Consider the following 27,592-nt stretch of genomic DNA (forward strand, 5'->3'; position numbering starts at 1 on the left):
GGTGCACAGGTGGGGTCCCTTGGCCTGGCCTGCAGGGATGAGTGGACCTCTGCGCTGCCACAGCCCGGCCTTACCCACCAGCTCGAGGGCTCCCGCACAGCACGAAGTAGTGCGCGAAGCGGCAGGCGGCCACGGAGGAGCCTGAGCTCGGCTTGGGCGCCGCACTGCTCCTGCTCAGGGGGAGTGTCCGCAGGAGAGGCTTGCACGGCTGCAGCTGCGCCCACGCCAGCCGTGAGCCCAGCATCTGGCGCCCGTCTGTCAGCTGAGCGGCGTTCCTGCTGTGGAAGTGCACTGACCACCAGGGGGCAGCTCCTGCATTGAGCATCTGCCCCCTGGTGGTCAGTGCGTGTCATAGCTACCAGCCGGTCGTCTGGGTGCTTAGGCTTTTATACATATAGATGTAAGAATCTCAATTCTTGCCCTAGCTAGTTTGGCTCCGTGGACAGAGCGTAGGCCTGCGGGCTGAAGGGTCCCGGGTTCGATTCCGGTCAAGGGCACATGCCCGGGTTGCAGGCTCGATCCCCAGTATGGGGGCGTGCAGCCGATCAATGATTCTCTTTCATCGTTGATGTTTCTCTCTCTCTCTCCCCCCCTTCCTCTCTGATATAAATAAAAATATATTTTTTAAAAATCTCAATTCTTAAAAATTATCTGGAGTCAACATGGGGAGAAACAAATCGCAGGCTGTTGGGTGCTGGGAACAACGAAACTGGCCCTGGTGACCTCAGCGTATCTGCCCCCCCCACCCCCCCCAAGAAATGGCCTTTCCCTAGGGGTTCCCAGCTCTAGGCTCGTCGTCAAATGTGCTTACACTCACGAGAAGAACGGTTCTTCCAAGCCAAAGGTCTCCGCTGGCTATTCATGCAGCCAACAGGTCTACCACAATTCTGTTCACTCAGATCCACCAAGGCGCCTCACACATCCTTCACGCTGTGACTTCCAACGCATCTGAACAGTATTAGTCAATGGCTTTTCAGTGAGAAGCCCGCGGTATTGAGCATCACCAACTGCAATAGACGCTTGGGATACCTCCCACTCCTTAGCGCTTTCAGGAGATGTCCAGACATCACCTTGATCTACTAAACACGAGAATGGTATGCCAGGACCCAGTTTGGTGCTTTGCAGCGAACGTTAGGGAAATGTCCTTAGGAAAGCCGAGTTGTCATCGCTCCACAGAGGAATGAAGCGCGCCCGGCGAGTTCCTGCACGCAGCATGCCCCGTAGGACGTCATTCTTCGTGCTGTGCCTCGAGAGAAGGTAAAGGCTAAGTTATGACGGCCGCCAGCAGGAACCTCGGGTCCTGTGGCACACCTGTGTAAACTGTGCTGCCCGGGGGAACACAACTGGGAATTTCAAGGCCAATGCCTCACAACGGAGCCGAAAATCTACACACATTGAGGAGACACGGAAGTTGTTGTGAGGCACATGGAAAAGGTTACCATTTGTTAGTTAATTCATTCTTCTTTTTTTAAATACATGTTTACTGATTTTTTACAGAGAGGAAGGGAGAGGGATAGAGGGACACACTGATGGGGAAACACCGATCAGCTGCCTCCTGCACGCCCCGCACTGGGGATCACGCCTGCAACCAAGGTACATGCCCGTGACCGGAATGGAACCTGGGACCCTTCAGTCCTCGGGCCAATTGCTCTATCCACTGAGCCCAACCGGCTAGGGCACTTCATTCATTCCTGAATGGGAAGCGACTTCCCGTCTGTAGACCAACCTTCTGGTTTATATAGGGAGGGAGCAAGAGTCTGAGACGGGATAGAAAAAAATCCGCGGTTGCTATTTCTAGAACTGTGGACTGGGTCGCCGCAGCAACACTCCTGAAGGATGGGGACACCCGGGCCCCGAGACGCGGGAAGGACGGCGAGGGACAACGGGTCTGCCGGAAGAAGAAAGCCACGTGGCTGTACTTCTAAGGAAGACGATGGGGTTTGAAAATGGAGCTCAAGACGAATACTTCGTAGGCGTCGGATAAAAAGTACTGCTGCTTAGGGGCTTCAAGAAACTGACATCATGTATAATCACACATTACAGACACGCAGATCCCACTGCGTTTTAAAAAATATATATATTTCTATTGACTTCAGAGAGGGAGAGGGAGAGAGGATAGAAACATCGATGATGAGAGATATCCGTTGATCAGCTGCCTCCTGCACAACCCCAGCTCCCGGGCACCGAGCCCACAACCCGTGCAAGCGCCCTTGACTGGAACCAAACCCGGGACCCTTCAGTCCGCAGGCTGACACGCCATCCACCGAGTCAAACCGGCTGCGGGATCCCACTGTATCGAACTCAGTACTAGGTAAGGCCCTTTACCACACAATGCCCTTTGCCCTGCGAACTACGTAGGGGGCAGCTGGAACTGCACAAATGAGTTGACGTATCTGACTATGTGGTAGGACAACAATGGAGTAGAATCACACATGGTCAGGGGCTGCATGCGGGTGTTTTTGCCGTTTTGGTTTTTTACTTCAAAATAAGCTATGTGCAGTGTGCATAGGAATTTGTTCATAGTCTTTTTTTAAACTATAGTCCGGCCCTCCAACGGTCTGAGGGACAGTGAACTGGCCCCCTGTTTATAAAGTTTGAGGACCCCCGCACATGGTCCTTCTCTTGACCGGAAGGGTAAGAACACCGTGTTCAGCGGAGCCGTGAGAAAATAAGCACAAACGGGAAACAGCCAACAGTTAATAATTTTAAACAAAATTTTAAACAAAAAGGAGACACACCACCCACCTTCCCTCTGCACACAGGACTTAGTATTGACGACTTTTATGACGTCTTTCAAGAACAGGGACGTGAGGTGGAAACCTTCCGTGGCACAGCCCCGGACTCGGCAAAGCGATGTTCCACATCCGAGGAAACTTATTTTAGAACCAACGGACCCCCTTTCCGGGGATCTAAGGGTCACAGACGAGCAACACGTATATACTGCAACTTTATTTCAATCGCACAATCGAAGTTAGCGTGTAGGAAACGTAAATGAGAACATTCATGATCAAAACAGCAGAGAACCGGACACGCGAAAGGAAGCACGCCGAAAAGCATGAGACGCCGACAGTCGTTCGTGTTGCACCTTCGGTTCGGATGGACGCGTACGTGATGCTTGCAAATTTCGGAACGAACTCTGGAAATCGGGGTGACTGTTCTGCAGAGATTTCAGCACCAGCACTAAGGGGTGTACATTCAGTGGGTTTGCAGTTGACGTGTTCGCCGTCCACGGAGTGTAGAGGACACGTGTGCACGGATCAGATCACAGTGTTGAGGAAGGGAAGTTCCCCTCCTGCAGGGAGAAAAGGATCCCCTAAACTGCTTAAGACATCCAACGTACAAGAGCACGGAAAACCTTCGGAATAACGTGGCTCCAGCGGCGTTCGGGTAAGGAAAAGAACCCCAGCTTCCGCGTCCCAGGGTCATCACGGGCATCCCTCACAATGACCACTGTCACGTGTGACAGCAGCCGTATACGGGGACTCCGTCGCACTTCTTGGAGAGAACACCTTTAGCCACCTGGGAGAGCGCAGAGTGATGGAGAACAGAACACGGCTCAACACTGGTTCTTTCTGTCGCTTGACACACACATCATGTGAATATTAGACCAAGGCACGGAACGTTTAGTGCAGAAACCAGCTTCCTTTCCAGATCTAGCATCGTCTTGTCGTCTTTTACCTTCCTCTGGACCACTTGTACCCACAGTCCTCTACCCTACTGTCGACTATTTAAACGTAAACCAACAAAACCGAAAGTTACTTCTGACCAGATTTATAGGGGACATACACGTTTAGATCAAGAGTGTTTACACAACCAAAAAGTACAATAACAAAGAGGAAAACGCCTCCTATTTCTTGAAGAAAACAGTCCTTGATAAGCTTGTCGCATCCTTAATGTCTTTACTACGAATGTATGACAATGAAGAGCGGACAGAACAAAAGAACGGTGTACTCGAACTATGGTAGCTCATCGATCACAGATTAACCTAAAAAGGAAGCTTGTACAGAAACAAAACTATTTTAATAAGGAAAAAAAAAAAATCCCTCATTCAAACCTCGCCGCAGTGACAACGCCGTAAACCGGCCGCATTCAGGCAGCTCCGCTACGGACAAGCCGCGTCTTACGGACTGAGATGCATGAGATCTAGAACGCGGATGGATGATGTCTCCGACATTTTAGTGACAATCAAAGACTTCAAAGCAAATATGGCACATAACTCAAGCATGAATCAAGATGGAGAGCCTAGAGAATTGTTGATTTCCTAAATGTAAAAAAAAAAATAAAAATCTATCATTGCAACAGATAGGATTTCTCCCCTATTTTAATCTTACAAATGTCAAAAGAGAGTGGACTGCATCCACACGCGTGTGCGTGCACTAACACACACGTGTGCGTGCACTAACACACATGTGCGCATGCACCCAAGTCTCACTTATTAAAAGAAAACTAGGCCCAGCTCCCCAGTGGTTTCCCCTCGCCCAACGACTCCCGAGACCGTAGCTGCTGCGGTCACGGTCACGGTCAGCGCTCGTCATCCAACATCACACAGTCCCCAAAGCAGCTCCGCGGTCAGGGGCGTGTCCCCGCAAAATGGTGTTTCGGACCATGGAAACGACGGAAGCCCGGAGAGACAAATCGCTGACGACGTGATGGAGAAGGCTGCGTACTTGGTTCTGTTACACATTTACCAACTAAAGTCATAAAACAGTCCTCGTTGTTTGTCATGCAGGTAATCGAGAGAAAAAAAGGTAGTGCAGAGATGAACTTTAAATAAAAAAATTATTCCTCCCCTCCCTCCCTCCCTCCCTCTCCCCTAGATGCTACAAAATGTTTCTTTTTCCCCTGGGACGAGGCCTTGGAAAAGGCCACTACATAGAAGAGTGGCATGCATTACTGTCTGGCCATTTTAAAAAAAGCTAATTCTGTGGTGGCTGTCATTACATTATAAAAATGTCCACATGCAGAAGTCTAAAAAAGGTGGTTGAAAACCTACAGGAAATCTACAATATACCGTTTTACATTTGACCACTGCTTTGCGTAATGTAGGAGTCATCGATTTGGTAAAGCATTGTAACAATTGAGGAAGGCATCTAAATCTTGTCAATTCCGGACGCATCTTATGTTTTCAATCTACAAAATTTGCGTGAAGGCTAGCTCGAGAGACTTCCCATCATTCTAGAACTCCTCCGGCCGGACGAGTCGTGTTTTGGGGGCGCTTTCTTAGAAATATCACCCCTCGAAAGCACACGGCGTTTCCGTCTGTCCCACACTGGATGATCCGAAGACTCCACGGGGCTCACACCTCGATACTCATGGGCTAGGATGATAGGAAGACGAACCTGAGAGAAACATGTACAATACAATAGCGTGACCTGCTGAATTCTTCATCGGAAATTCTGAGCAAAAAAAAAAAAAAAGAAAGAAAACTTCGTAAGCCTCGCTCTTTATTTTTAGCCATGGGTTGTGGAAATGCGAGATCCGATCCTGACATGAAGATACTTCACTGCGCGGCGATCCTGCCTGACGGGCTTAGCATTTTCTGCATCGACGGCTACAGGAACGTCCCACGGCCCTTCCATCCCGCTGAAAAGGCCAGAATAAAGCAGCAAACGGGGAGAGAAAGAGCTTGGCGCCGGAGTCATCGCGTCTGAAGGTTTTCAGAGTCGGTTGGTTTTTCCCCCTCCTCCCTTCCGACCGTCTCCGTCTCCTGCTCCCGGCTCACAGAGGGAGGGTCTGTTGTTAGCAGTTGCTGTGGGCAGGTGTGTGTCCCCTCCTCCGGATGTAAGTCCTCTCTCTCCTCGGTTTGCGTCTCTACGCCGTGTTGGACTTGCTCAGTTCCTGCCTGATTGCTGAGTAGGAAAAGGAGAAGGATTCAAAATAAATGAAAGAGTACGGTAAAAAGACAAAGGAGCGGCTGGGTCTTAAGAAATGTTCAATGACTGCGCTCGACCTCCCAGGAATGAAAGGACACACGGATCTTGCATGCTTCGTGGCACAGGACTTTGCCCTTGCTTAGTACAAGGACGATACTCATGTCCACATATGGATGTTGACTGATTCTCTCCCTTTCGGAGGCCGGAAAAAGGCACTGATTCTGTGGGCTCAACATCCAGGGGGCAGGATGGGTCAGCAGGGCAACCCAGAGACAGACTCACCACCCAGTTCCCCAGCCATCACTTCTCGACACCTGAACCGGAGGGCTCTTGTTTATCCCTATGTTTTACCTCCATTACAAGGAGAGAGCGCCTCCCACAAGCCACGCCAAGGGCAGGAGGCCACGGAAAAGGAATCGTGGTATGCCCTCAAGTAACCAGCGGGCTGTTTCTGTCTTTGCCTTCTCCTAAAGCGCGCGGTTCTTGAACGGGACCCTGTAGGAGTAGCGGCCGTGTTTAGACACTCACCATCAATGAGCTCCTCTTTTAGCTTGGTTAATTCTTTTCTCATTTCATCTAAAATGTCCTAAAACGGCAGAGAAACACACCAGGGAGACAGAAAGTAAGTTACTGCCCGGACGATCCTGCGCACCTAGAATCTGAAGGACGTACGTACGTTCGGGGCTGGAAGACTAGCCTCGGGACGTCCTGTTTGAATGGTCTCCCCTGCCCAACCTTTCTGCTTATCCCGGCCTCGAGAGAGACGAGACAGAATGCTTTCTAGAAGCGAAATCACCCCTCCGTCGTCCCGTGACGTGACGGGTCTGACTCAGATCATCTCTAGAAAGGACGGGGGCTTTCGGTCTGGCCTCCGGGGAGGGTCTGGGGGGCGGGGCACCCCGAGGCGCGGAGGAGGACACACCAGCTCCTGACACTCCTGTCACCAGGTCTGACGGATGGGGCTTGCTTAGGAGTCACCACAGCTGCCCACTGCATGCCCAGGAACCCAGGGGTCCCCCGGAGGACCCTCAGGGGCTGCCCTCACAGGAGACAAAGGTGGACGGGACCCTGCTGGCCCTGCCCGGTCCAAGACCGAAGGTCCCGGCCACACACAGCCACTGAGCACCTGAAAGGGGCGGGTCTGAAACAGGTGCTTTCTAAACGTCAAACAGACACTGGATTTCAAAGAAGTAGTAGGAAGAACATAATGTAGAGTAACTCATTAGCAGTTTTATGTGGGGTTTTTTTAAGTATTTTTATTGATTTCAGAGAGGAAGGGAGCGGGGAGAGATAGAGAGAGATAGAGAGAGAGAGAGAGAGAGAGAGAGAGAGAAACATCAATGATGAGAATCATTGATCGGCTGCCTCCTGCATGCCCCGCACTGGGGATCAAGCTCACAACCCAAGCATGTGCCCTCGACCAGAATCGAACCTGGGACCCTTCAGGCCACAGACCAACACTCTATTCATTGAGCCAAACCGGCGAGCGCAGTAATTTTAAAATATTGATTACACATTGAAATCTTATTTTGAAACGTCCTCTGTTTCTCTGTACTGACTTAAAGTGGCTACTACACACGCTAAGGTGTGTATGCGGCCCCCATTCCATTTCATAGCGATGCTCTGCAGGGAGGGGTGCCCCCCCACCACCCCCCACCCCTGCAAACCCCCAGCACCAAAACACGAGGATCTGCAAAGCGCCAAGCGTGTCAATGCCACTGCTCCATGTGCGGAAAATACCTGAACTCGGCATGCTTTTCGGGCGCATTCACCATCTGTCAGGCACACGCACGCACACAGACAGCTTTTAAAGCAGCGGGTGGCATGAGAAGCCGGCTGCCGAGCCCCACCTGCTTCAGCCGGTCGTAGTCTAGTCCCTCCGTCTGGACTCCGTTGGCACTGGGCTGGGACGAGGGCGCGGATTTGGGTCTGTACAAACGAGAGGGCCAGGGCAGGTCAGCAACACGTCGGCGGGCCGCCGAGTTCACACAGACCTGCACTCTCACCGGCCCGGCACCGGATTCCAGGCCGTGGCTCACAACGCGGCGTGTTAAGAAGTTAACGGGCAACGTCGTGGGGCTGATTAGGACAGAAGCCAACACCTGTGCCCTTGGCTCGGCATTCTCCGTTATCTGTCAGGAAGGTGGGGGCAGGTGCCAAGAGGAGGCGACTTCAGGAAAGAGGAGGAGACAACCGTCTCGGGGCGCGAGGCAGGCCACCCCGTGACATGTGTCGCGGCCATCAAGAGGCCGGCGGCCCCACCGAGCCCCACGGGATGCAACCCTGTCCTCTCCTCCTCTTGAACGTGTGTGTCACCTCCCAGAGGGCTGACGAGCCCGCGGGAGGGAAAACATAAAAACAAAGGTCTCACTCGCGTGTGAATCCATTTAACAGATTCTACACCTTGGTTTGGGGAAAGAGCATTTGACTAAGCAGGACTTCTTTGTCTGTTTTTTTTTAATTCCATGTCAAGCATCAAAATACATACAAATATTGGAAGAATGATTCCGTTAAAATGATGATTAACCCTTTGCACTCGCTTGCTTTTTTCTCGATTCCTTTATTCTAATGCTAACCGTGTCGAGTCACACTCGACATCCGAGTGCAAAAGGTTAAGTATATTCACATCCAATGACCATCTCCCGATGAAGTGTATGGAGATGGCATCCGAAGGGTGGTGCTGTGGCTAATGTAACTTCCATAAAGTTACCTTATGGTGTTGAGTGTATTTGGTTGTTTTTTTGTTTTTGTTTTTTAAAAAAGGAAATGTCACACAAAACGCTGATGGTCAATTACTGCACTTTGAGAAGTTTAGCTTCTATTAAAATTTTCACACAAAGTCCTTGGGATGAGGCACATCGTAAGCAAAAGTTTCAGTATCACCTACGTCAGCCACGGCTTCCTCTCCAGTTGTGGCAATAAGCGAAAACCCCAAGTGGGCAGCCAGCCTTTACCCTGGCCGCTCCTCTGTTTTCCGGGTTAGTGTCATCGGTGGCCACTCCTTAAGGGCCACAATGCAGAGGAAAACCATTAGGCAAGGCACACTGGCAGAGTTCCCATTCTGCAGAGCACCGATGTTAAGCAACGTGAACCAAGACTCACCAGATACCGTGACTTTCACAGAGTCCTGACTGCATAGTTCCAAACCCACAGGCCCTGCTGGCCAAGAAGCAATACCGAGTTCGCGTGCTTTCACATCAAGCCTACGCCTGTTGAAAAGGGTGCTGGGAGCAAGTCCACCCATTCTATTCGACTCGAGCTCTTCGCACGTGTACACGGACAAGGACAATTACTTTCAGAAAACGTCGCACGAAGCACCGAGGTGGGCCCTGGGGGGGGAGGGAGGTTTCTATGACGTGCTCTCTTTCCTCTGGCGAGGACACCCTTTCTGACTTGGCTGAGCAGACTCGTCGGTGCCACAGTCCCCTGCCACGTGTGAGGGCCACCGTATGCAAGTCACGGTGCTCCATGCAGAGTCTGGCCAATGAAACACTCCTCAAGGTGGGGCCTGCCCATTCCGATAGCCCACGTTCACTGATTCCTGCCCTCCAGCGTTAAATCCTTAACGGCCCTTTTCATAGTTAATGGTACAACTACCTAAGCACTTTCTCCTAAGGCCGTGGTCGGCAGACTGCGGCTCGCGAGCCACACGCGGCTCTTTGGCCCCTTGAGTGTGGCTCTTCCACAAAACACCACAGCCTGGGCGAGTCTATTTTGAAGAAGTGGCGTTAGAAGAAGTTTAAAAAATGTGGCTCTCCAAAGAAATTTCCAACGTTGTACGGTTGATATTTGGCTCTGTTGACTAATGAGTTTGCCGACCACTGTCCTAAGGTATACAATGCATACCTTGAAGTTCATGTCAATAACCGCAGTCTGCTACTGAACCGAGCAGTCTGCTATGAATAATATCCCCATACTTACTAAACGATGCACTAAATTATTGTTATGTAATAAATACTTGTGGAAACATGCAATTTTTAAAAAACTGAGTTCATGCTAACATGCAACCCACCACCTCTACCACCACCGCGACAATGAACTAAAGAGGGGGGAACTTTTCATACGGAAGGAAAGAAGTAATCACCACTTTTTAAAAACAGGTTCATCAACAACAGTGTCCCAAGCAGGCACTATGTGTGAAAGCAGCAAGTTAACTGAGAACCCTGACTGACAACAGAAAATCTCATTGTTATGTGCTATTTTTCTATCTACTAGCAAATTGCCCGAATGAATCTTTTGGTCTTAAAAATTAAATCACCTCAAAAAAAATAAAAAGCAGAAAAAAACCATTTTACTATTGTCATATAAACACTTTATGCCAATGTCGCCAGCTGACAAACTTGTTGAATAGTTGAATCACCAGTGGCAAGAAAATAATTTTAACTAGTTAACCATGTGGCCAAATAGGGTCTGATTACAGAACTCCTCACTCATGCTATAAACACGCCTCCAGATCCTAGTCAGCTCATGTTCCCAGGGAGCCGGACATGCATTTTTAAACATAGAAGTATATAATAACATGGGTAGATCTCTGTCATTTCTAGTCTATGGGTTTTCACCATAACTGATAACAAAATATGAGGATTTCTCAGAGGTTTTTATTACTTTATAATGAGAGTGTTGCCTCTACAATATTTAAGTCTTAATATAGCTTAAGCATTTGGGGATTTTTTTCAAATTGCCTTTTTTTTTTTCTAATGAAGAAAGAAATACATGAATCACATCTTAAATTTTCTTAATTTAAAAAAGGAATCCTAGGACTCATCCTGGAAAACAAATAATCTGTTATGTTGTTAAAGATGCTCGATTTCAACCATGTATCTAGAACACAGAGATTTTCCTCCAAGAATAAGTTATCCACAATTGTGGTTCTAATATTGTCCTATGTTCTCATATCAAAGTCTAGGCTCTTACATTCCACTTTTCAAAAGCCTCGTCCCATACTTAAGAAGAGAACAGTCTTTAAAAGAAAATGAAAAAGCCACAAACAGCCTAGATCTATGTGGCCTCCGATTCCCATTCTAGTATTTCTGATATGTTTACCACTTATACTGATCCGAATCCTATATAATAAAAGTCTAATATGCTAAGTGTCCGGTCCTCTGGTCAGCCGTTCAACCAATCAAAGCATAATATGCTAATGATATGCTAAGGTGGCTCAGCTGCTCGCTATGACATGCACTGACCGCCAGGGGGAAGATACTCCAACTGGTAGGTTAGCTTGCTGCTGGGGTCCAGCAATCAGGACTGAGCAAGACTGGCCAGACATGCCCTGGAGCCCTCCTGCCCCCATTATGCACCCATGGGGTCCCTTGGCCAGGCCTGTGCCCTCTCGCAATCCAGGACCCCTTGGGGGATGTTGGAGAGCTGGTTTTGGCCCAACCCCGCAGGCCAGGCCAAGGGACCCCACTGGTGCATGAATTCGTGTACTGGGCCTCTAGTATAACTATAAAGTGATGGCAAAGAAATGAACACTATTAATTTTTCTAATTTAAATTCTCTTAGAATTTTTTTAAAAAGTGTTCTAAATAAAGCTGAACATGAAAGGTTCAATCTTCCGAAACATCTGCCTCGTGGTGATTACCGATCCAGGTAGAAAAAGCTCAGCCCTACCCTGAACACGTCATTTCAACGTCTCAAATCACAGTCACATCAGGGTGATACCTGTGTAATGAATCACAGGACCTGCTGTCAAAAACAATCTGATTTTTCCTTCGAGAATCCCGTCTATGAAGGGGAAAAACCATTTAAAGGGGCAGACAATAGAACTTTAAAAAAATAATTCTCATCATGCTATTTTATAGCGTTGTGTTTTTTTTAGTCTTAGCAAACTAAAAGAACTAAAATAAGAACTTAGCAAAATAAGAACTAAAGGAGTCCATTAACCTTAAAATGAGGTTTCCAATAAAAAAAGTAGATCTTTGAAGACTAATTCTAATTATGTGAGGATACTGTTTACTTAATCAGAACATTTTTTAAAAAATCATTATTTTTAAAGACGGCAGACACAGGAAAATCTGCAACACAGAGATTCAACAAGTTTCAAAACACAGACATTTCTATTCGCGTGAACATAAAGCTATACAGTCTCAAATAAAAGCACAGTCAAAACCACTGTGGCTTGAAGTGTACAGAATTAACGCTCATCAGGAGGCAGGCAAAGGTCCTTTTCCCCATCCTGAATACAAGATCTGTAAGCTCTTAATCATTAAACCAGAGCAGGAAAACACACACTTTCCGACATTATGTTCCAGTCAAGAGTCTAAAAGCATTTTTGACGACGACATTTTTGCTTTTACGCTACTGCCTGACATCTTTTTTTTTTTTTTTTAAATATATTTTATTGATTTTCCACGGAGAGGAAGGGAGAGGGACAGAGAGCCAGAAACATCGACGAGAGAGAAACATCGACCAGCCGCCCCCTGCACACCCCCCACTGGGGACGTGCCCACAACCAAGGCACATGCCCCTGACCGGAATCGAACCCGGGACCCTTCAGTCCACAGGCTGACGCTCTATCCACTGAGCCAAACCGGTTTCGGCCTGCCTGACATCTTTACTTAACAAATACAGCACCAAGCAGTAGCTCCTGGATAACACTATAGGATATTAATCCATTTCACCATTCACGTAATGATGGCATGGACATTCACAAAAGAAAGGGGTATTTTCCTACCGTGCAAGGACGAGGAGCACTTAAATAAAAACCTACAGCGGCTCATGGACTTGCTTTCAGAAGGAGCAGGGGAGATGACTTAGGAAGAAAAGCAATACAGTTCCTAGCCTCTTAAGCTTATTTCGAAAACGGCTCTGGTTTAACAGTGTCTGCAGTGGGGTGTGAATACCTCCACCACGCACATCAGTGGCGGGACCGAATCCATGGGAAGGCGTACGACTAGTCAGGGAGTAAGCGGGCCTTTCGGAATTCCTATTTCCGAACAGGAATGGAACACCATCCACGGGGTCGCAGCGTGCTTACCCCGAAGTCCTGGATAATAAGAGCCAATATTCCACTCATCTATACAATGATGCTTTTTCAGTGGTGGCCTTTCGGACACATTAAGAGGCCGTGAGAAGTCTGAAAAACCTTTCCAGAAATAATTTTTCTTTCACTAAATCAGGGGTGGGGACCCTTTTTGCCTGCCAAGGGCCACCTGGATATTGATCACATCACCACGGGCCACACAAAATTATCAACTTGAAAATCAGCCGGCTCCATCCGGCCAGACCAAAGGATTTCGCGGCCTACTGGCCGGACAGCCCCCATTCCTACACTAAACGAACCCAACCACATCGAGAAACACATTCCACGCGGACACCCTCTTCCACGTCCCCTCTAAGGTACTTCTGCATGAAATTAGATGTAGCTGTAGGCAAGCCCGCCATGGAATTCCTATCAGTGAGACAGGGATGAAGAGCGGCAAAGAGGAGAAAGAATTGCTCCCCGCGCCAAGCATGTCAAACTCGCAGACAGCGGGCCACATGCCTCCTTCATTTACCGGCCTCGAGTTTGACACCCTCCAAGGACAAATGGCCCATCCCAGCTCTGTTCTCTGATGTGTATGTGATACAGCAGGCTTCCTAATGCGCTCCTGAAGGCAGGCGGTAACAGCTACCGGACATGCATTCAAAGACTACATCGCTAGGCATCTGAGAAACCTAACTGGGCAATCTCTCCCCCTCTCCTGAGAAAACAGGCCCACGAAAAGCAATCTCTACATCTTCCTCCAACATCAAATAGACTCCTCCCTCAGTCACTTCAGAAACTAAACGCATCTTTCCATTCAAAAGGCCCGGTTCCTTGGTGGTGCTTAAATCACAGTGTCCCCAGCAAACCCGGCCTGCCTGCCATCATCAGGAGGGGCCGCTCGAAAAACAGATGCAAATTCAGGTTTAGGCTCACACAGGACAGGCCTGTGACACGCTGAGGCCGAGCCTTGCGTTTTTCGTTATTAGATTTCTGTAAGTAGAGTCCATGTGGCTTTTTTTCTGAGGCAAAAACAAAGCAACTAGCTCAGAAAGAAAAGGCAAAAAAAAATCCTTTTAAGTCTCTAGGAAAATAGCTTTTGTTTCTGGGAGTCCTTTAAACTGTCTCATAAACAAAACAAAAAAGTTCGTCTCTGTTCAAGGCCTGAGATAGGAATTTAGTTATGACAATAAAGCATGCCTCGCTAAGGAATAGCGACTTTCCTTGACCACACACACACACACACACACACACGGCCACTTGTAGGAACATGAATGAACTCGTCTTGTTTCCGGCACTCTCTTTTCAAACTTGACTACAATTAGAAGCTTCAATGGAGAGAACCATGAATCTTCCTGCTTTACAAATTCAGAATTTTAGGCTTTCTTTTGCTCTCTCATCAACATCACAGTCTTTGCTCTCCAGCCGCTTTTCAGTTTAAAATTAAAACATAAGCTTCCTTCAAAAATCTCATTTACAAAATACAGGAGGTCACAGAGACTAGCGGGAAGAGGTGAATGTGTTCTGTAAATGATGGTTCAGCGTCAAGTTTCTTGCGAGTGAGAACAGTATCGGGGCGATGTCGAAGAAGGTTCTGGTGCTCGGGAAAGACGCAAAAAGTATTCAGGGTAAAGCAGCCAATGTTTGCAAACTGCCTTCTAACGATTCAGAGGGAAAACTGTGTGTGGACGGGCAGGCAGGTTAAGAGTTCAAGCAAACGTGGCAACATGTTAATAATAATAACTGGTATATTTAGGTGATGGGTAGATGGGTGTTCACTGTGTACTGCTCTTTCAGCTTTTCTGTCGTTTTGAATCTTTCAAAATAAAAAAACAATTGGGAGGAATAAAAGCTCTCTTGCAGTTCAGACAGCCTGGCTGGGAACAAGCAGTGGGCAGAATTTAGACGATTTAGACTGGTGACGTACACAGGGGCGCAGGGCAGGGCCTGCCCAAACAGCCACAGGAACACGGTATTTTACTGGTTCCACCGGACAATGTCAAACCTACCATCCCATTATTTTTTTTTTTCTACAGTAAAAATGGAGACGTCCATTTCTTCTTAGATGAAAACGCGATATAAAACAGGAAACACTCATACCTGGATATAACAGGGGACTTGCTGCCGTTCATGGTATTCGTTCTTTCCCAAGGTTTCCTTGTTGGTTCTTGAAAAATAAAGAAGAGAAATTGTTTAATACCCGACACGCTCCCACAGTTATTGTGAAACAACTAGTAAAACACTAAACACCGTTATACAGGTGAGGGGAGTAATCTAGGTAAATAGGAAACTTCTCATTTCAACTCTGAACTGTAGTTACAATCTGTAAGGGTTCCGATTGGAACAGTTTCAGACCTTAAAATGAGAGGAATGAGCAAGGATGACAGGTTTCTCCAGGATATACTTAGATGGTTATATCTAAAATACTATTAATTCTATACGCCAGCTGGGAAGAAGTTTCTCTGATAAAGACAGGATCATCAGAATAAGAGCAGGATATTTTTAAACAGTTAGAAAGAAATAGTATAAAGTATTTTAAATTAAGAAGGAGTTTAAGGCCCTAGCTGGGTTGGCTCAGTGGATAGAGTGTCAGATTGAGGACTGAAAGGTCCCGGGTTCCATTCCAGTCAAGGGCACATGCCCGGGTTGTGCTCTTGATCCCCAGTAGGGGGCGTGCAGGAGGCAGCCAATCAAAGATTCTCTCCCATCATTGATGTTTCTCTCTCTCCCTCTCCCTTCCTCTGTGAAATCAATAAAAAAATATTTTTTAAAATTTCACTCAATTCAAGAAGGTTTTCCAAAGGTTTTTAGATTCCCCCCCTCACCCCACCTTACAAATTAGAAGCTTTATTTCCTCGATTATCACCATGAGCCAAGTGAATGGTTCAAATGACAACCTTCCCAATTTGAGAATGTTTTGAAATGAGACTTATTGCTAACATGCTCAATCTTTAAGAACCAATGATCAAAAAACACTTCCCTTTCACCTATGCATGTATTTCCTTTGTTTTAGTGAATAACCTCGAGTCGTTACCAATGAAACACACAACAATGTGTAAAAATTATGATTTTTCAAAGTAAGAATCATCAGAGAAAAACGTGGGGGTCTCTGCAGGTCTCCCAGCAGCAAAAAGAAATTAACAGCTGCTCTGGCATCGCAGAGGGCAGAGGGGAAAAGAGGTCGTGACCTCCAGGGCGAACAGAAATTCTAACATCTTAGTGACCAAGCGGTCACCTGACCCAACCCCGGGGAGATGGAGGGCGTGACAAGAGAGAGGACACGCAGAACGGGTGAGCTTACCAGGTGTACTTGTGGAAGAGGCCTTGGCAATGACGGGCTCTCCATCCTCCTAAACACGCAGAAACACGTGTTAGCAGCAGCCCACGCCGGCCGGCCGGGGTCAGTGCTTGTCCTTCCGTCCCCAATGTTCTTCCTGCCATTTCCCACTTTTCCCTCCTCCCTTCTCTTCCGTTCCCAGCAGCGTGCCCCTCCCTCACGCGCTCACTGAGAACCGCACTGGCCAATGCTCTCCCGCCAGATGGGGAGTGGCAGCACAGAGGGCCCAACGTATCGGGGAAAAACCACTCTATTGTGTGTTCAACACCAATCCACAGAACAGATAGAGCAGAGCCCGCCCGCCCAGCTGAACCGGGCAGGGGAGCACAGCTAATGACCAACTGCAGGCTCCCAGGGGAAACATCGGAACGCTGCTGATGTCGTTTTATTCCTTCATTTTAAATGCAAGGAAACGGGCACCCTAAGAGGAAAAATCAAAACCAAAACCAAACCACCACCACCACCTAGTAAAAGGCATTCGCTCATCTACCTAATAAAAGAGTAACATGCTAATTGACCATACCTTTGCGACACCTACCAGCCAATCAGGAGTGAGTATGCAAATCAACCCAACAAAGCTGGTGGGTTAATTTGCATATGCAGGTGCTGAGTGGCCGGGGGCGGGGCAGGACGCTTGCATCATTGCCATGGCGATGACGCAGGTGTTCAGCGCCGCCCCCGGCCGCTCCGGGCCTCTGAGCAACATAGGAAGGCGGAAAGGCAGCTCCAGCCAGAGCGAAAGTGGTGCTGGCAGCCAGGGAAAGGAAGGCCCATTCTGGCACGAATCTTCGTGCATTGGGCTTCTAGTCTATAATAATAAAAGCCTAATAGGCAAATCGACCGAAAGGCGGAACGACCGGTCACTATGATGCGCACTGACCACCAGGAGGCAGACGCTCAACGCAGGAGCTGCCCCTTGGTGGTCAGTGCACTCCCACAGGGGGAGCGCCGCTCAGCCAGAACCCGGGCTCACGGCTGGCGAACGCAGCGGAGGTGGCAGGAGCCTCTCCCGCCTCCGCGGCAGCGCTAAGGCTGTGTAAGCCCGCTCCCGCTCATGTAACGATAAACTTAGGTACAGAATTAAATTCTACAGACTTGAACCTACGGCTTCCCCCACCACCCCGGGTATTTAACCCATCTTACTAGGAATGTCATTAAAAATGTATAAGCAATGCTCATCACCAGCTATTTTACTGTCTGAAGACTAAAAAAGGAAGCAGTCTTAAGTTCATGTGAAGTTCGCACCAATCTCTGCCAGAATTTCCTGAATGAGCTGTGCTTGAGCCCCACACTCCCAGGTCTTGAGTAACTTACACTTTTGTCCTCTTTTTGTTCTGCTTCTATTGTTGACCCCTTTTCAGCAATCCTCCTCCTAGAAAGAAGGTAAATTGGATTCTTTTTTTAAAAAAGAAATCATCTCTTAGTATAAAAAGGGAAGAACTACATCAAGATAAATTATATCTGAGAGGAAATTAAGAAAATATTCTCATTTCTGGACACGGCCACACAATGGCGCGCTTACCTCCTGGCCAGCAGGGCACTCATTTCTTCCATTAAACCACTGCCCCCCAGAGGAAGGGGTCCGTTCCCGCGACCCGTGTCCGCTTTGGATGAGGCCGAATTCACGCCAACGGCACTGCCCCCGCTTGGGAAAGAGGCATCCTCCATCTTAACGAAACATACACACATGATCAACTCCTAGGTTAAGCAGTACTGCGCTTTACCGTTCTATTACATTCAAACCGGAATAACAGAGCAGCCATCACTTCCATAAAACATCTATTCTGAAACCTTCTTAAGAACCAACGGGGGTGAACAGCATGGACCTTACAGAGCAATAGAAGTTTTCTCAGAGTTAACATCCCTAAACATGGGGAACATATGTCACATGTCCCTGTGTGTGATACACCGAAAAGGACATATTACTTTGGTGGTGAAAAAAACCTGCCTCAAAACACATAACCTGAATCTAGTCTTGAGAAAACATCAGATGAACCAAACTGAAGGATAAGCTAAAAAATACTGGTTTTATAGCTGTCAAAATGTCAGGATCGCCCAGCCGGCGTGGCTCAGTGGTTGAGTGTTGACCTATGAACCAGGAAGGAGGTCACGGGTTTGATTCCCGGTCAGGGCACATGCCTGGGTTGTGGGGTCGATCCCCAGTAGGATCGTGCAGGAGGCAGCCGACCAATGATTCTGATCATTGATGTTTCTATTTCTCTCTCCCTCTCTGAAATCAATAAAAATATATTTTTTAAAAAGTCACTATCATGAAAGTTTGCGGAATTGCTACAGATTAAAGCAAAGTAAAGAGACACAACAACTACACAGAATGGATGGTGGTCTTGGGCTAGGAAAAAATTGTCGTAGAAGACATTATTGGACAGCAGCTACAACTGGAATAGATCTGCAGATTATAGTATTCCAGCGACAACAGGTCCTGATTTGGATAATTACACCGTGGTCATGTAGGGGAATGTCCTTGCTCAGTGAGGCATTTAGGGAAATAGGGGCCTGGTATCACTGACTTACTCGCAATTCAGACAAAAAGAAATGCGTGTGTGTGTGTGTGTGTGTGTGTGTGTGTGTGTGTGTGCATGTGTATGTAAAAGAAAACATACACAGAGAGAAAAGAATAGAAGAAATAGAGTCAGATGTTAACTGGCGAATCTGGGCGGTGGGTTTTCAGAAGCTGTATTATTCTCGCAACTTTTCCGTAAATTTAAATTCTTTCCTTTTTTTTTTTTTAAATGAATGAAGTTATTAACCTAGGGTTCATAACATTAGAGCACAAGAAAGCCAGTCCTTCAGACACTGAGAAAGAACAAGACAGACATAAAAAAAATACAGTAACTTGGAATCGCATTTACCCGTGACACTTTCCTAAGTTTTGCTCCAGCAATTGCGGCTGCCAGTCCAGTTAGCGGGCGATTGTCTTCGGACAGGGATCCCACAAAAAATCCAGACGCAGGCAGGGGAGGGGCGGGGGGCGGGGGAGGAGGGGGCACCTGGTTAGGAAGAGGGGGTGGCGGAGGGGGAGGCGGAGGCCCTGAGGCTGGCAGCGGGGGAGGAGGGGGCGGTCCGGGGGGAGGAGGCAGTGCCCCTGGAGCCTGGGCAGGACCTGGTGGGAGTGGGGGAGGGGGTGGGGGTGCAGGTGGTCCCAAGGCAATGCCTGAGAGAAAGAAAGGCACAATGAGACCATCAGCAACAGAGCCACGCGACAGCACCCAGGAGGACCCGTGGGGAGAACGTCATGCCAAACTGAACGGGCGACCCAAACTTTCGCTACTACGTTATCAAGGAGTTCGGTTTACCATCCTGCTGAAAGTCTAGGCCAGCGTTAAAACGATACTTGCATGGACAGCCACGGTGCATAACTACTAACGGGAGGATTAGAGCTTTATTAACAGAACTACACCACAGATCGCCTAGTGAGAATTTCTCTTCTGTTCGTGGGGATTTAGTCAACAGAATAAATGCTTATACAATCTGGAAGGGAGGCAGCATCCCTGGGGGGGGGGGGGGGGGGAACAAAACAAAAAAACCCCAATGTGTATGATGGCCGTCAGTACTATTTGAAATACCAGACCCCAAATAATCTGTGTAAATCTTAAGTTCAATGAGTTCTACAAGAGCAAAGAAATACACTGAGTGGCCAGATTATTATGATCTCTGAACGCATAGTAATCTGGCCACTCGTGTGTGTGTGTGTGTGTGTGTGTGTGTGTGTGTGTGTGTGTGTGTGTGTGTATTAGAGGCCCGGTGCATGAATTCGTGCATGGGTGGGGTCCGGCCAGCCTGGCCACGGGGAGGGGACATGGGCGGCTGGCCGGCCTGCCTGCTGGTTAAACTCCTGGTCGAGGGGATAATTTGCATATTAGCCTTTCATTATGTAGGATATACACTGAGTGGCCAGATTATTATGCGCTCAGAGATCATCATAATCTGGCCACTCCGTGTATACTGACTTGGATATAGACAGCCCACGTGGCTAGCCTGAGAACAGAATGGTCAGTGGGTCCCAGGCATCAACATCTTCAATTATTCCACATCGAATGCCAATGTGTAGTGAGAATACAGAGAATCCCTGAAGTGAAGGAATCGGCTACAAAGTAAAACCTCCCAGGAACTATCAGAAATCACTCCATGACATAGACGTTCAAGTACAGAGGTTATTTTTTTAGCCTAGAAGACAGGGGGTCAGAGAAAAATGTCCAACTCTCCTAAAATCACAAGAGAGCGAACAAGATCTTAACGTCAGAAAATTACAACAGTAGGTGCCCTTTCCTTCAGGCCCCCAAGGGGGTGTTTCAGGACAAATAAAATGCTGTCTGCACACTGGGGGGTACAGCTTCCGAAACGGCTGCCTTTGGGCAGTTACCCACGCCGAAAACATGAATTGTCGCAAGAAGAGTCCACGGGGCTGTCCATCTCCCAGGGGCTGTCAGTCCATCTCCCAGGGGCTGTCAGTCAATCTCCCAGGGGCTGTCCATCTCCCAGGGGCTGTCAGTCCATCTCCCAGGGGCTGTCAGTCCATCTCCCAGGGGCTGTCCATCTCCCAGGGGCTGTCAGTCAATCTCCCAGGGGCTGTCAGTCAATCTCCCAGGGGCTGTCAGTCCATCTCCCAGGGGCTGTCAGTCAATCTCCCAGGGGCTGTCAGTCCATCTCCCAGGGGCTGTCCATCTCCCAGGGGCTGTCAGTCAATCTCCCAGGGGCTGTCAGTCCATCTCCCAGGGGCTGTCAGTCAATCTCCCAGGGGCTGTCAGTCAATCTCCCAGGGGCTGTCAGTCCATCTCCCAGGGGCTGTCAGTCAATCTCCCAGGGACTGTCAGTCCATCTCCCAGGGGCTGTCCATCTCCCAGGGGCTGTCAGTCAATCTCCCAGGGGCTGTCAGTCCATCTCCCAGGGGCTGTCAGTCAATCTCCCAGGGGCTGTCCATCTCCCAGGGGCTGTCCATCTCCCAGGGGCTGTCAGTCCATCTCCCAGGGGCTGTCAGTCAATCTCCCAGGGGCTGTCAGTCAATCTCCCAGGGGCTGTCCATGTCCCAGAGGCTGTCAGTCAATCTCCCAGGGGCTGTCCATCTCCCAGGGGCTGTCAGTCAATCTCCCAGGGGCTGTCCATCTCCCAGGGGCTGTCAGTCCATCTCCCAGGGGCTGCCCATGTCCCAGGGGCTGTCCGTCAATCTCCCAGGGGCTGTCCATCTCCCAGGGGCTGTCAGTCAATCTCCCAGGGGCTGTCCATCTCCCAGGGGCTGTCAGTCAATCTCCCAGGGTCTGTCCATCTCCCAGGGGCTGTCAGTCCATCTCCCAGGGGCTGTCCATCTCCCAGGGGCTGTCAGTCCATCTCCCAGGGGCTGCCCATGTCCCAGGGGCTGTCAGTCAATCTCCCAGGGGCTGTCAGTCAATCTCCCAGGGGTCGTCAATCTCCCAGGGGCTGTCAGTCAATCTCCCAGGGGCCGTCAATCTCCCAGGGGCTGTCAGTCAATCTCCCAGGGGCTGTCCGTCAATCTCCCAGGGGCTGTCCATCTCCCAGGGGCTGTCCATCTCCCAGGGGCCGTCCATCTCCCAAGGGCTGTCCATCTCCCAGGGCCTGTCCATCTCCCAGGGGCTGTCCATCTCCCAGGGGCCGTCCATCTCCCAGGGGCTGTCAGTCAATCTCCCAGGGGCCGTCAATCTCCCAGGGCCTGTCCATCTCCCAGGGGCCGTCCATCTCCCAGGGGCTGTCAGTCAATCTCCCAGGGGCTGTCAGTCAATCTCCCAGGGGCTGTCAGTCAATCTCCCAGGGGCTGTCAGTCAATCTCCCAGGGACTGTCAGTCAATCTCCCAGGGGCTGTCAGTCAATCTCCCAGGGGCTGTCAATCTCCCAGGGGCTGTCAGTCAATCTCCCAGGGGCTGTCAGTCAATCTCCCAGGGGCTGTCAGTCAATCTCCCAGGGGCCGTCCATCTCCCAGGGGCCGTCCATCTCCCAGGGGCCGTCCATCTCCCAGGGGCCGTCCATCTCCCAGGGGCTGTCCATCTCCCAGGGGCTGTCAGTCAATCTCCCAGGGGCTGTCAGTCAATCTCCCAGGGGCTGTCAGTCCATCTCCCAGGGGCTGTCAGTCCATCTCCCAGGGGCTGTCAATCTCCCAGGGGCTGTCAGTCAATCTCCCAGGGGCTGTCAGTCCATCTCCCAGGGGCTGTCAGTCAATCTCCCAGGGGCTGTCAATCTCCCAGGGGCTGTCAGTCAATCTCCCAGGGGCTGTCAATCTCCCAGGGGCTGTCAGTCCATCTCCCAGGGGCTGTCCATCTCCCAGGGGCTGTCAATCTCCCAGGGGCTGTCAGTCCATCTCCCAGGGGCTGTCCATCTCCCAGGGGCTGTCAGTCCATCTCCCAGGGGCTGTCCATCTCCCAGGGGCTGTCAGTCCATCTCCCAGGGGCTGTCAGTCCATCTCCCAGGGGCTGTCAGTCAATCTCCCAGGGGCTGTCAGTCCATCTCCCAGGGGCTGTCCATCTCCCAGGGGCTGTCAGTCAATCTCCCAGGGGCTGTCAGTCCATCTCCCAGGGGCTGTCAGTCAATCTCCCAGGGGCTGTCAGTCCATCTCCCAGGGGCTGTCAGTCAATCTCCCAGGGACTGTCAGTCCATCTCCCAGGGGCTGTCCATCTCCCAGGGGCTGTCAGTCAATCTCCCAGGGGCTGTCCATCTCCCAGGGGCTGTCAGTCAATCTCCCAGGGGCTGTCCATCTCCCAGGGGCTGTCAGTCCATCTCCCAGGGGCTGCCCATGTCCCAGAGGCTGTCCGTCAATCTCCCAGGGGCTGTCCATCTCCCAGGGGCTGTCAGTCAATCTCCCAGGGGCTGTCCATCTCCCAGGGGCTGTCAGTCAATCTCCCAGGGTCTGTCCATCTCCCAGGGGCTGTCAGTCCATCTCCCAGGGGCTGTCCATCTCCCAGGGGCTGTCAGTCCATCTCCCAGGGGCTGCCCATGTCCCAGGGGCTGTCAGTCAATCTCCCAGGGGCTGTCAGTCAATCTCCCAGGGGCCGTCAATCTCCCAGGGGCTGTCAGTCAATCTCCCAGGGGCCGTCAATCTCCCAGGGGCTGTCAGTCAATCTCCCAGGGGCTGTCCGTCAATCTCCCAGGGGCTGTCCGTCAATCTCCCAGGGGCTGTCCATCTCCCAGGGGCCGTCCATCTCCCAGGAGCTGTCAGTCAATCTCCCAGGGGCTGTCAGTCAATCTCCCAGGGGCTGTCAGTCCATCTCCCAGGGGCTGTCAGTCCATCTCCCAGGGGCTGTCAGTCCATCTCCCAGGGGCTGTCAGTCCATCTCCCAGGGGCTGTCAGTCCATCTCCCAGGGGCTGTCAGTCAATCTCCCAGGGGCTGTCAGTCAATCTCCCAGGGGCTGTCAGTCAATCTCCCAGGGGCTGTCAGTCAATCTCCCAGGGGCTGTCAGTCCATCTCCCAGGGGCTGTCAGTCCATCTCCCAGGGGCTGTCCATCTCCCAGGGGCTGTCAGTCCATCTCCCAGGGGCTGTCAGTCCATCTCCCAGGGGCTGTCCATCTCCCAGGGGCTGTCCATCTCCCAGGGGCTGTCAGTCCATCTCCCAGGGGCTGTCAGTCCATCTCCCAGGGGCTGTCAGTCCATCTCCCAGGGGCTGTCAGTCCATCTCCCAGGGGCTGTCAGTCAATCTCCCAGGGGCCGTCCATCTCCCAGGGGCTGTCCATCTCCCAGGGGCCGTCAATCTCCCAGGGGCTGTCAGTCAATCTCCCAGGGGCCGTCCATCTCCCAGGGGCCGTCCATCTCCCAGGGGCTGTCCATCTCCCAGGGGCCGTCAATCTCCCAGGGCCTGTCCATCTCCCAGGGGCTGTCCATCACCCAGGGGCTGTCAGTCAATCTCCCAGGGGCTGTCAGTCAATCTCCCAGGGGCTGTCAGTCCATCTCCCAGGGGCTGTCAGTCCATCTCCCAGGGGCTGTCAGTCCATCTCCCAGGGGCTGTCCATCACCCAGGGGCTGTCAGTCAATCTCCCAGGGGCTGTCAGTCCATCTCCCAGGGGCTGTCAGTCCATCTCCCAGGGGCTGTCAGTCCATCTCCCAGGGGCTGTCAGTCCATCTCCCAGGGGCTGTCAGTCCATCTCCCAGGGGCTGTCAGTCAATCTCCCAGGGGCTGTCAGTCAATCTCCCAGGGGCTGTCAGTCAATCTCCCAGGGGCTGTCAGTCAATCTCCCAGGGGCTGTCAGTCCATCTCCCAGGGGCTGTCAGTCCATCTCCCAGGGGCTGTCCATCTCCCAGGGGCTGTCAGTCCATCTCCCAGGGGCTGTCAGTCCATCTCCCAGGGGCTGTCCATCTCCCAGGGGCTGTCCATCTCCCAGGGGCTGTCAGTCCATCTCCCAGGGGCTGTCAGTCCATCTCCCAGGGGCTGTCAGTCCATCTCCCAGGGGCTGTCAGTCCATCTCCCAGGGGCTGTCAGTCAATCTCCCAGGGGCCGTCCATCTCCCAGGGGCTGTCCATCTCCCAGGGGCCGTCAATCTCCCAGGGGCTGTCAGTCAATCTCCCAGGGGCCGTCCATCTCCCAGGGGCCGTCCATCTCCCAGGGGCTGTCCATCTCCCAGGGGCCGTCAATCTCCCAGGGCCTGTCCATCTCCCAGGGGCTGTCCATCACCCAGGGGCTGTCAGTCAATCTCCCAGGGGCTGTCAGTCAATCTCCCAGGGGCTGTCAGTCCATCTCCCAGGGGCTGTCAGTCCATCTCCCAGGGGCTGTCAGTCCATCTCCCAGGGGCTGTCCATCTCCCAGGGGCTGTCAGTCAATCTCCCAGGGGCTGTCAGTCCATCTCCCAGGGGCTGTCAATCTCCCAGGGGCTGTCAGTCCATCTCCCAGGGGCTGTCCATCTCCCAGGGGCTGTCAATCTCCCAGGGGCTGTCAGTCCATCTCCCAGGGGCTGTCAGTCCATCTCCCAGGGGCTGTCAGTCCATCTCCCAGGGGCTGTCAGTCAATCTCCCAGGGGCTGTCAGTCAATCTCCCAGGGGCTGTCAATCTCCCAGGGGCTGTCAGTCAATCTCCCAGGGGCTGTCAATCTCCCAGGGGCTGTCAGTCCTTCTCCCAGGGGCTGTCCATCTCCCAGGGGCTGTCAATCTCCCAGGGGCTGTCAGTCAATCTCCCAGGGGCTGTCAATCTCCCAGGGGCCGTCAATCTTCCAGGGCCTGTCCATCTCCCAGGGGCTGTCAATCTCCCAGGGGCTGTCCATCTCCCAGGGGCTGTCAGTCAATCTCCCAGGGGCTGTCAGTCAATCTCCCAGGGGCTGTCAATCTCCCAGGGCCTGTCCATCTCCCAGGGGCTGTCCATCTCCCAGGGGCTGTCAGTCAATCTCCCAGGGGCCGCCCATCTCCCAGGGGTTACTGCGAAGGCTGCTGCAGGGAGGCTGTCTGACCCCTCAAGCTAGTTGGGCCTCTCTGTCCGGCATTACTGTCACTGTGATACTAAACTAGACTTCTGGCTCAAAATGTTTATGCACATCCGAGAAGTCCACAAGAAAAATATATATGCAGCAATAATGAGACTTATTACTTTATCTGAGAAGGAAGATTTAAAAAAAAAAAAAGGTGTGTTTAAATCCAGACTTATAACACTGTTGGTATGCACCAATTTGTTGTCCTATTCCTTTCTGTAATTCTTGCTAAATCCTATTTTTCAAGGGGCAGGAGGTTTGCTAAACACCTTCTCATTTACTTACAGAGCCAGGTCCTCCTCTACACAGAAATAATCCATACTTAGCCCTGGCTGGTGTTGCTCAATGGTTAGAGCATCGGCCCGCAAGACCAAAGGGGTCGGAGGTTCGATTCCTAGTCAAGGGCACATACCCGGGTCGGGGTGCATGTGGGAGGCAACCAGTTGATGTGTCTCTCACATCCATGTTTCTCTCTCTCTCTCTTCCCTCCCTCCCTTCCACTCTCTCTGAAAAGCAATGGGAAAAATATCGAAGGATTAACGAGAGAGAGAGAGAGAATCCATACATAGAAGATTACATCCTCCCTTCCCCGTTACCATGACACCAAGGTTCAGGCATGGGGTGGGGTAGGCGGAGGGATGACTGTAGAAGATGCTACTCTCTCTCTCAACTATTGCTTTAGCCTGCTACTTCTTGTAACTCGGGGCCATGGACCTCTTTGGGGCAGACAGCCAGCCTGCCACGCTCTCCACCCGTCCTGCAAAGCCAGGCTGCTCCGCGGGGGGTCAGGGGAGCACCACCCCTGGAAGTCCAGTGGTATGGGGGACCCCAACTCGGGAAAGGAAGACTGAGATGAAACAGGGTCCGAGACTGGAACTGCTGCAGGGGAGACCCTAGACCAGTGGTCGGCAAACTCATTAGTCAGCAGAGCCAAATATCAACAGTACAATGATTGAAATTTCCTTGGAGAGCCAAGTTTTTTAAACTTAAACTTCTTCTAACGCCACTTCTTCAACATAGACTCGCCCAGGCCGTGGTATTTTGTGGAAGAGCCACACTCAAGGGGCCAAAGAGCCGCATGTGACTCGCGAGCCATAGTTTGCTGACCATGGACCTAGGATGATACATGGAATGACTGCAGCCGGGCCCTGAACATCTCTCTACGTTTCCCAGAAACGCAAGGAAGACCAGGCAGATCACACAGCGTCTGTGTGCCCCCAGCGTGGCCTGCAATGCTTTCTCGGTGACACTGAGAAGCCATGTGTGGAGGAGGCCCTCAGGTCCCGGAGAAGTGGGGTCCCGCTGACGATGCCAACATCTAGTGCAGCATGGACATTCCTCAGGTGGGTCCTCCACGTGCAATTCACCCGGCAGAAGACAAACCCACTTTACACGGCGTGCTCTGGCCTCAAGGTGATGCCCTGGCCACGATCAAAGCCACCCTCCCCAGCCCGCTGGGCGGTGCCAGCTGTTGGCAGCGAGCGCGGGGGGCCTTACCCGGTGGGGCTGGAGTCTCGGCCGGCTGAGCGGCTGCCTGCAAGCCTGGCTCAGAAGCAGAGGAGTCTCCCAGCACAGAGTTTAGAGGAGTCTCCACAGAGGCAGGGGCGGCTGCAGAGGGAGAAGGGAGAACGCTAGGCTTGGGTGAGGGGGCTGAGGCAACGGGGGCGCCCGGAGGAGGACAGGCTGGCGGTCCACAGTGTGACAGCGGTGCGAGGGGGGGCGGCGGCGCCGGCCCCGAGGTAGGCGGTGGGGACACGGGGTAGGGGACCGAGTCCAGCAGCCCACTACTGGGTGCTGTCGGGGACGGAGGCATCGGAGAGGAGACACACACGGGGAGGACGGGCCGGGGACCCGCGGCTTTGCCTGGGGGGCTGCTGATCATGACTGGGGGGGACGGGGGGAGGGGCGAGAAGCTCGAAGCAGACCAGGCACAGGGCCTCGCAGCTGGAGGCTGAGAAGGGGGGGTGTTCACGGGAGAAGAGGGCCGAGAGTTTTTGCTCAGG

The 27,592-nt window shown here is 51.3% G+C and overlaps 1 protein-coding gene across 3 annotated transcripts in view; it reads right to left on the bottom strand.

The window, feature by feature from the left end:
• Positions 1-2,691: 2,691 nt before the first annotated feature.
• The window catches only part of ENAH (ENAH actin regulator), a 113,789-nt gene continuing 88,888 nt past the window's right edge, over positions 2,692-27,592 (bottom strand). For 2 of the 3 annotated variants that reach the window (XM_079763374.1, XM_079763375.1), the window contains 9 exons: positions 27,087-27,197; positions 19,048-19,349; positions 17,700-17,845; positions 17,492-17,549; positions 16,142-16,190; positions 14,941-15,007; positions 7,724-7,802; positions 6,402-6,459; positions 2,692-5,849 (listed from right to left, as the gene is read on the bottom strand). In XM_079763374.1, coding sequence (XP_079619500.1) covers positions 5,812-5,849; positions 6,402-6,459; positions 7,724-7,802; positions 14,941-15,007; positions 16,142-16,190; positions 17,492-17,549; positions 17,700-17,845; positions 19,048-19,349; positions 27,087-27,197 — 908 coding nt within the window. In that variant the 3' untranslated portion in view covers positions 2,692-5,811. The remainder of the gene's footprint in view (positions 5,850-6,401; positions 6,460-7,723; positions 7,803-14,940; positions 15,008-16,141; positions 16,191-17,491; positions 17,550-17,699; positions 17,846-19,047; positions 19,350-27,086; positions 27,198-27,592) is intronic. The other variant, XM_079763376.1, reaches the window with a different exon arrangement.

The sequence above is a fragment of the Cnephaeus nilssonii genome (assembly GCF_951640355.1).
Source record: "Cnephaeus nilssonii genome assembly, chromosome: 23".
NCBI classification, from domain to species: Eukaryota; Metazoa; Chordata; class Mammalia; order Chiroptera; family Vespertilionidae; genus Cnephaeus; species Cnephaeus nilssonii.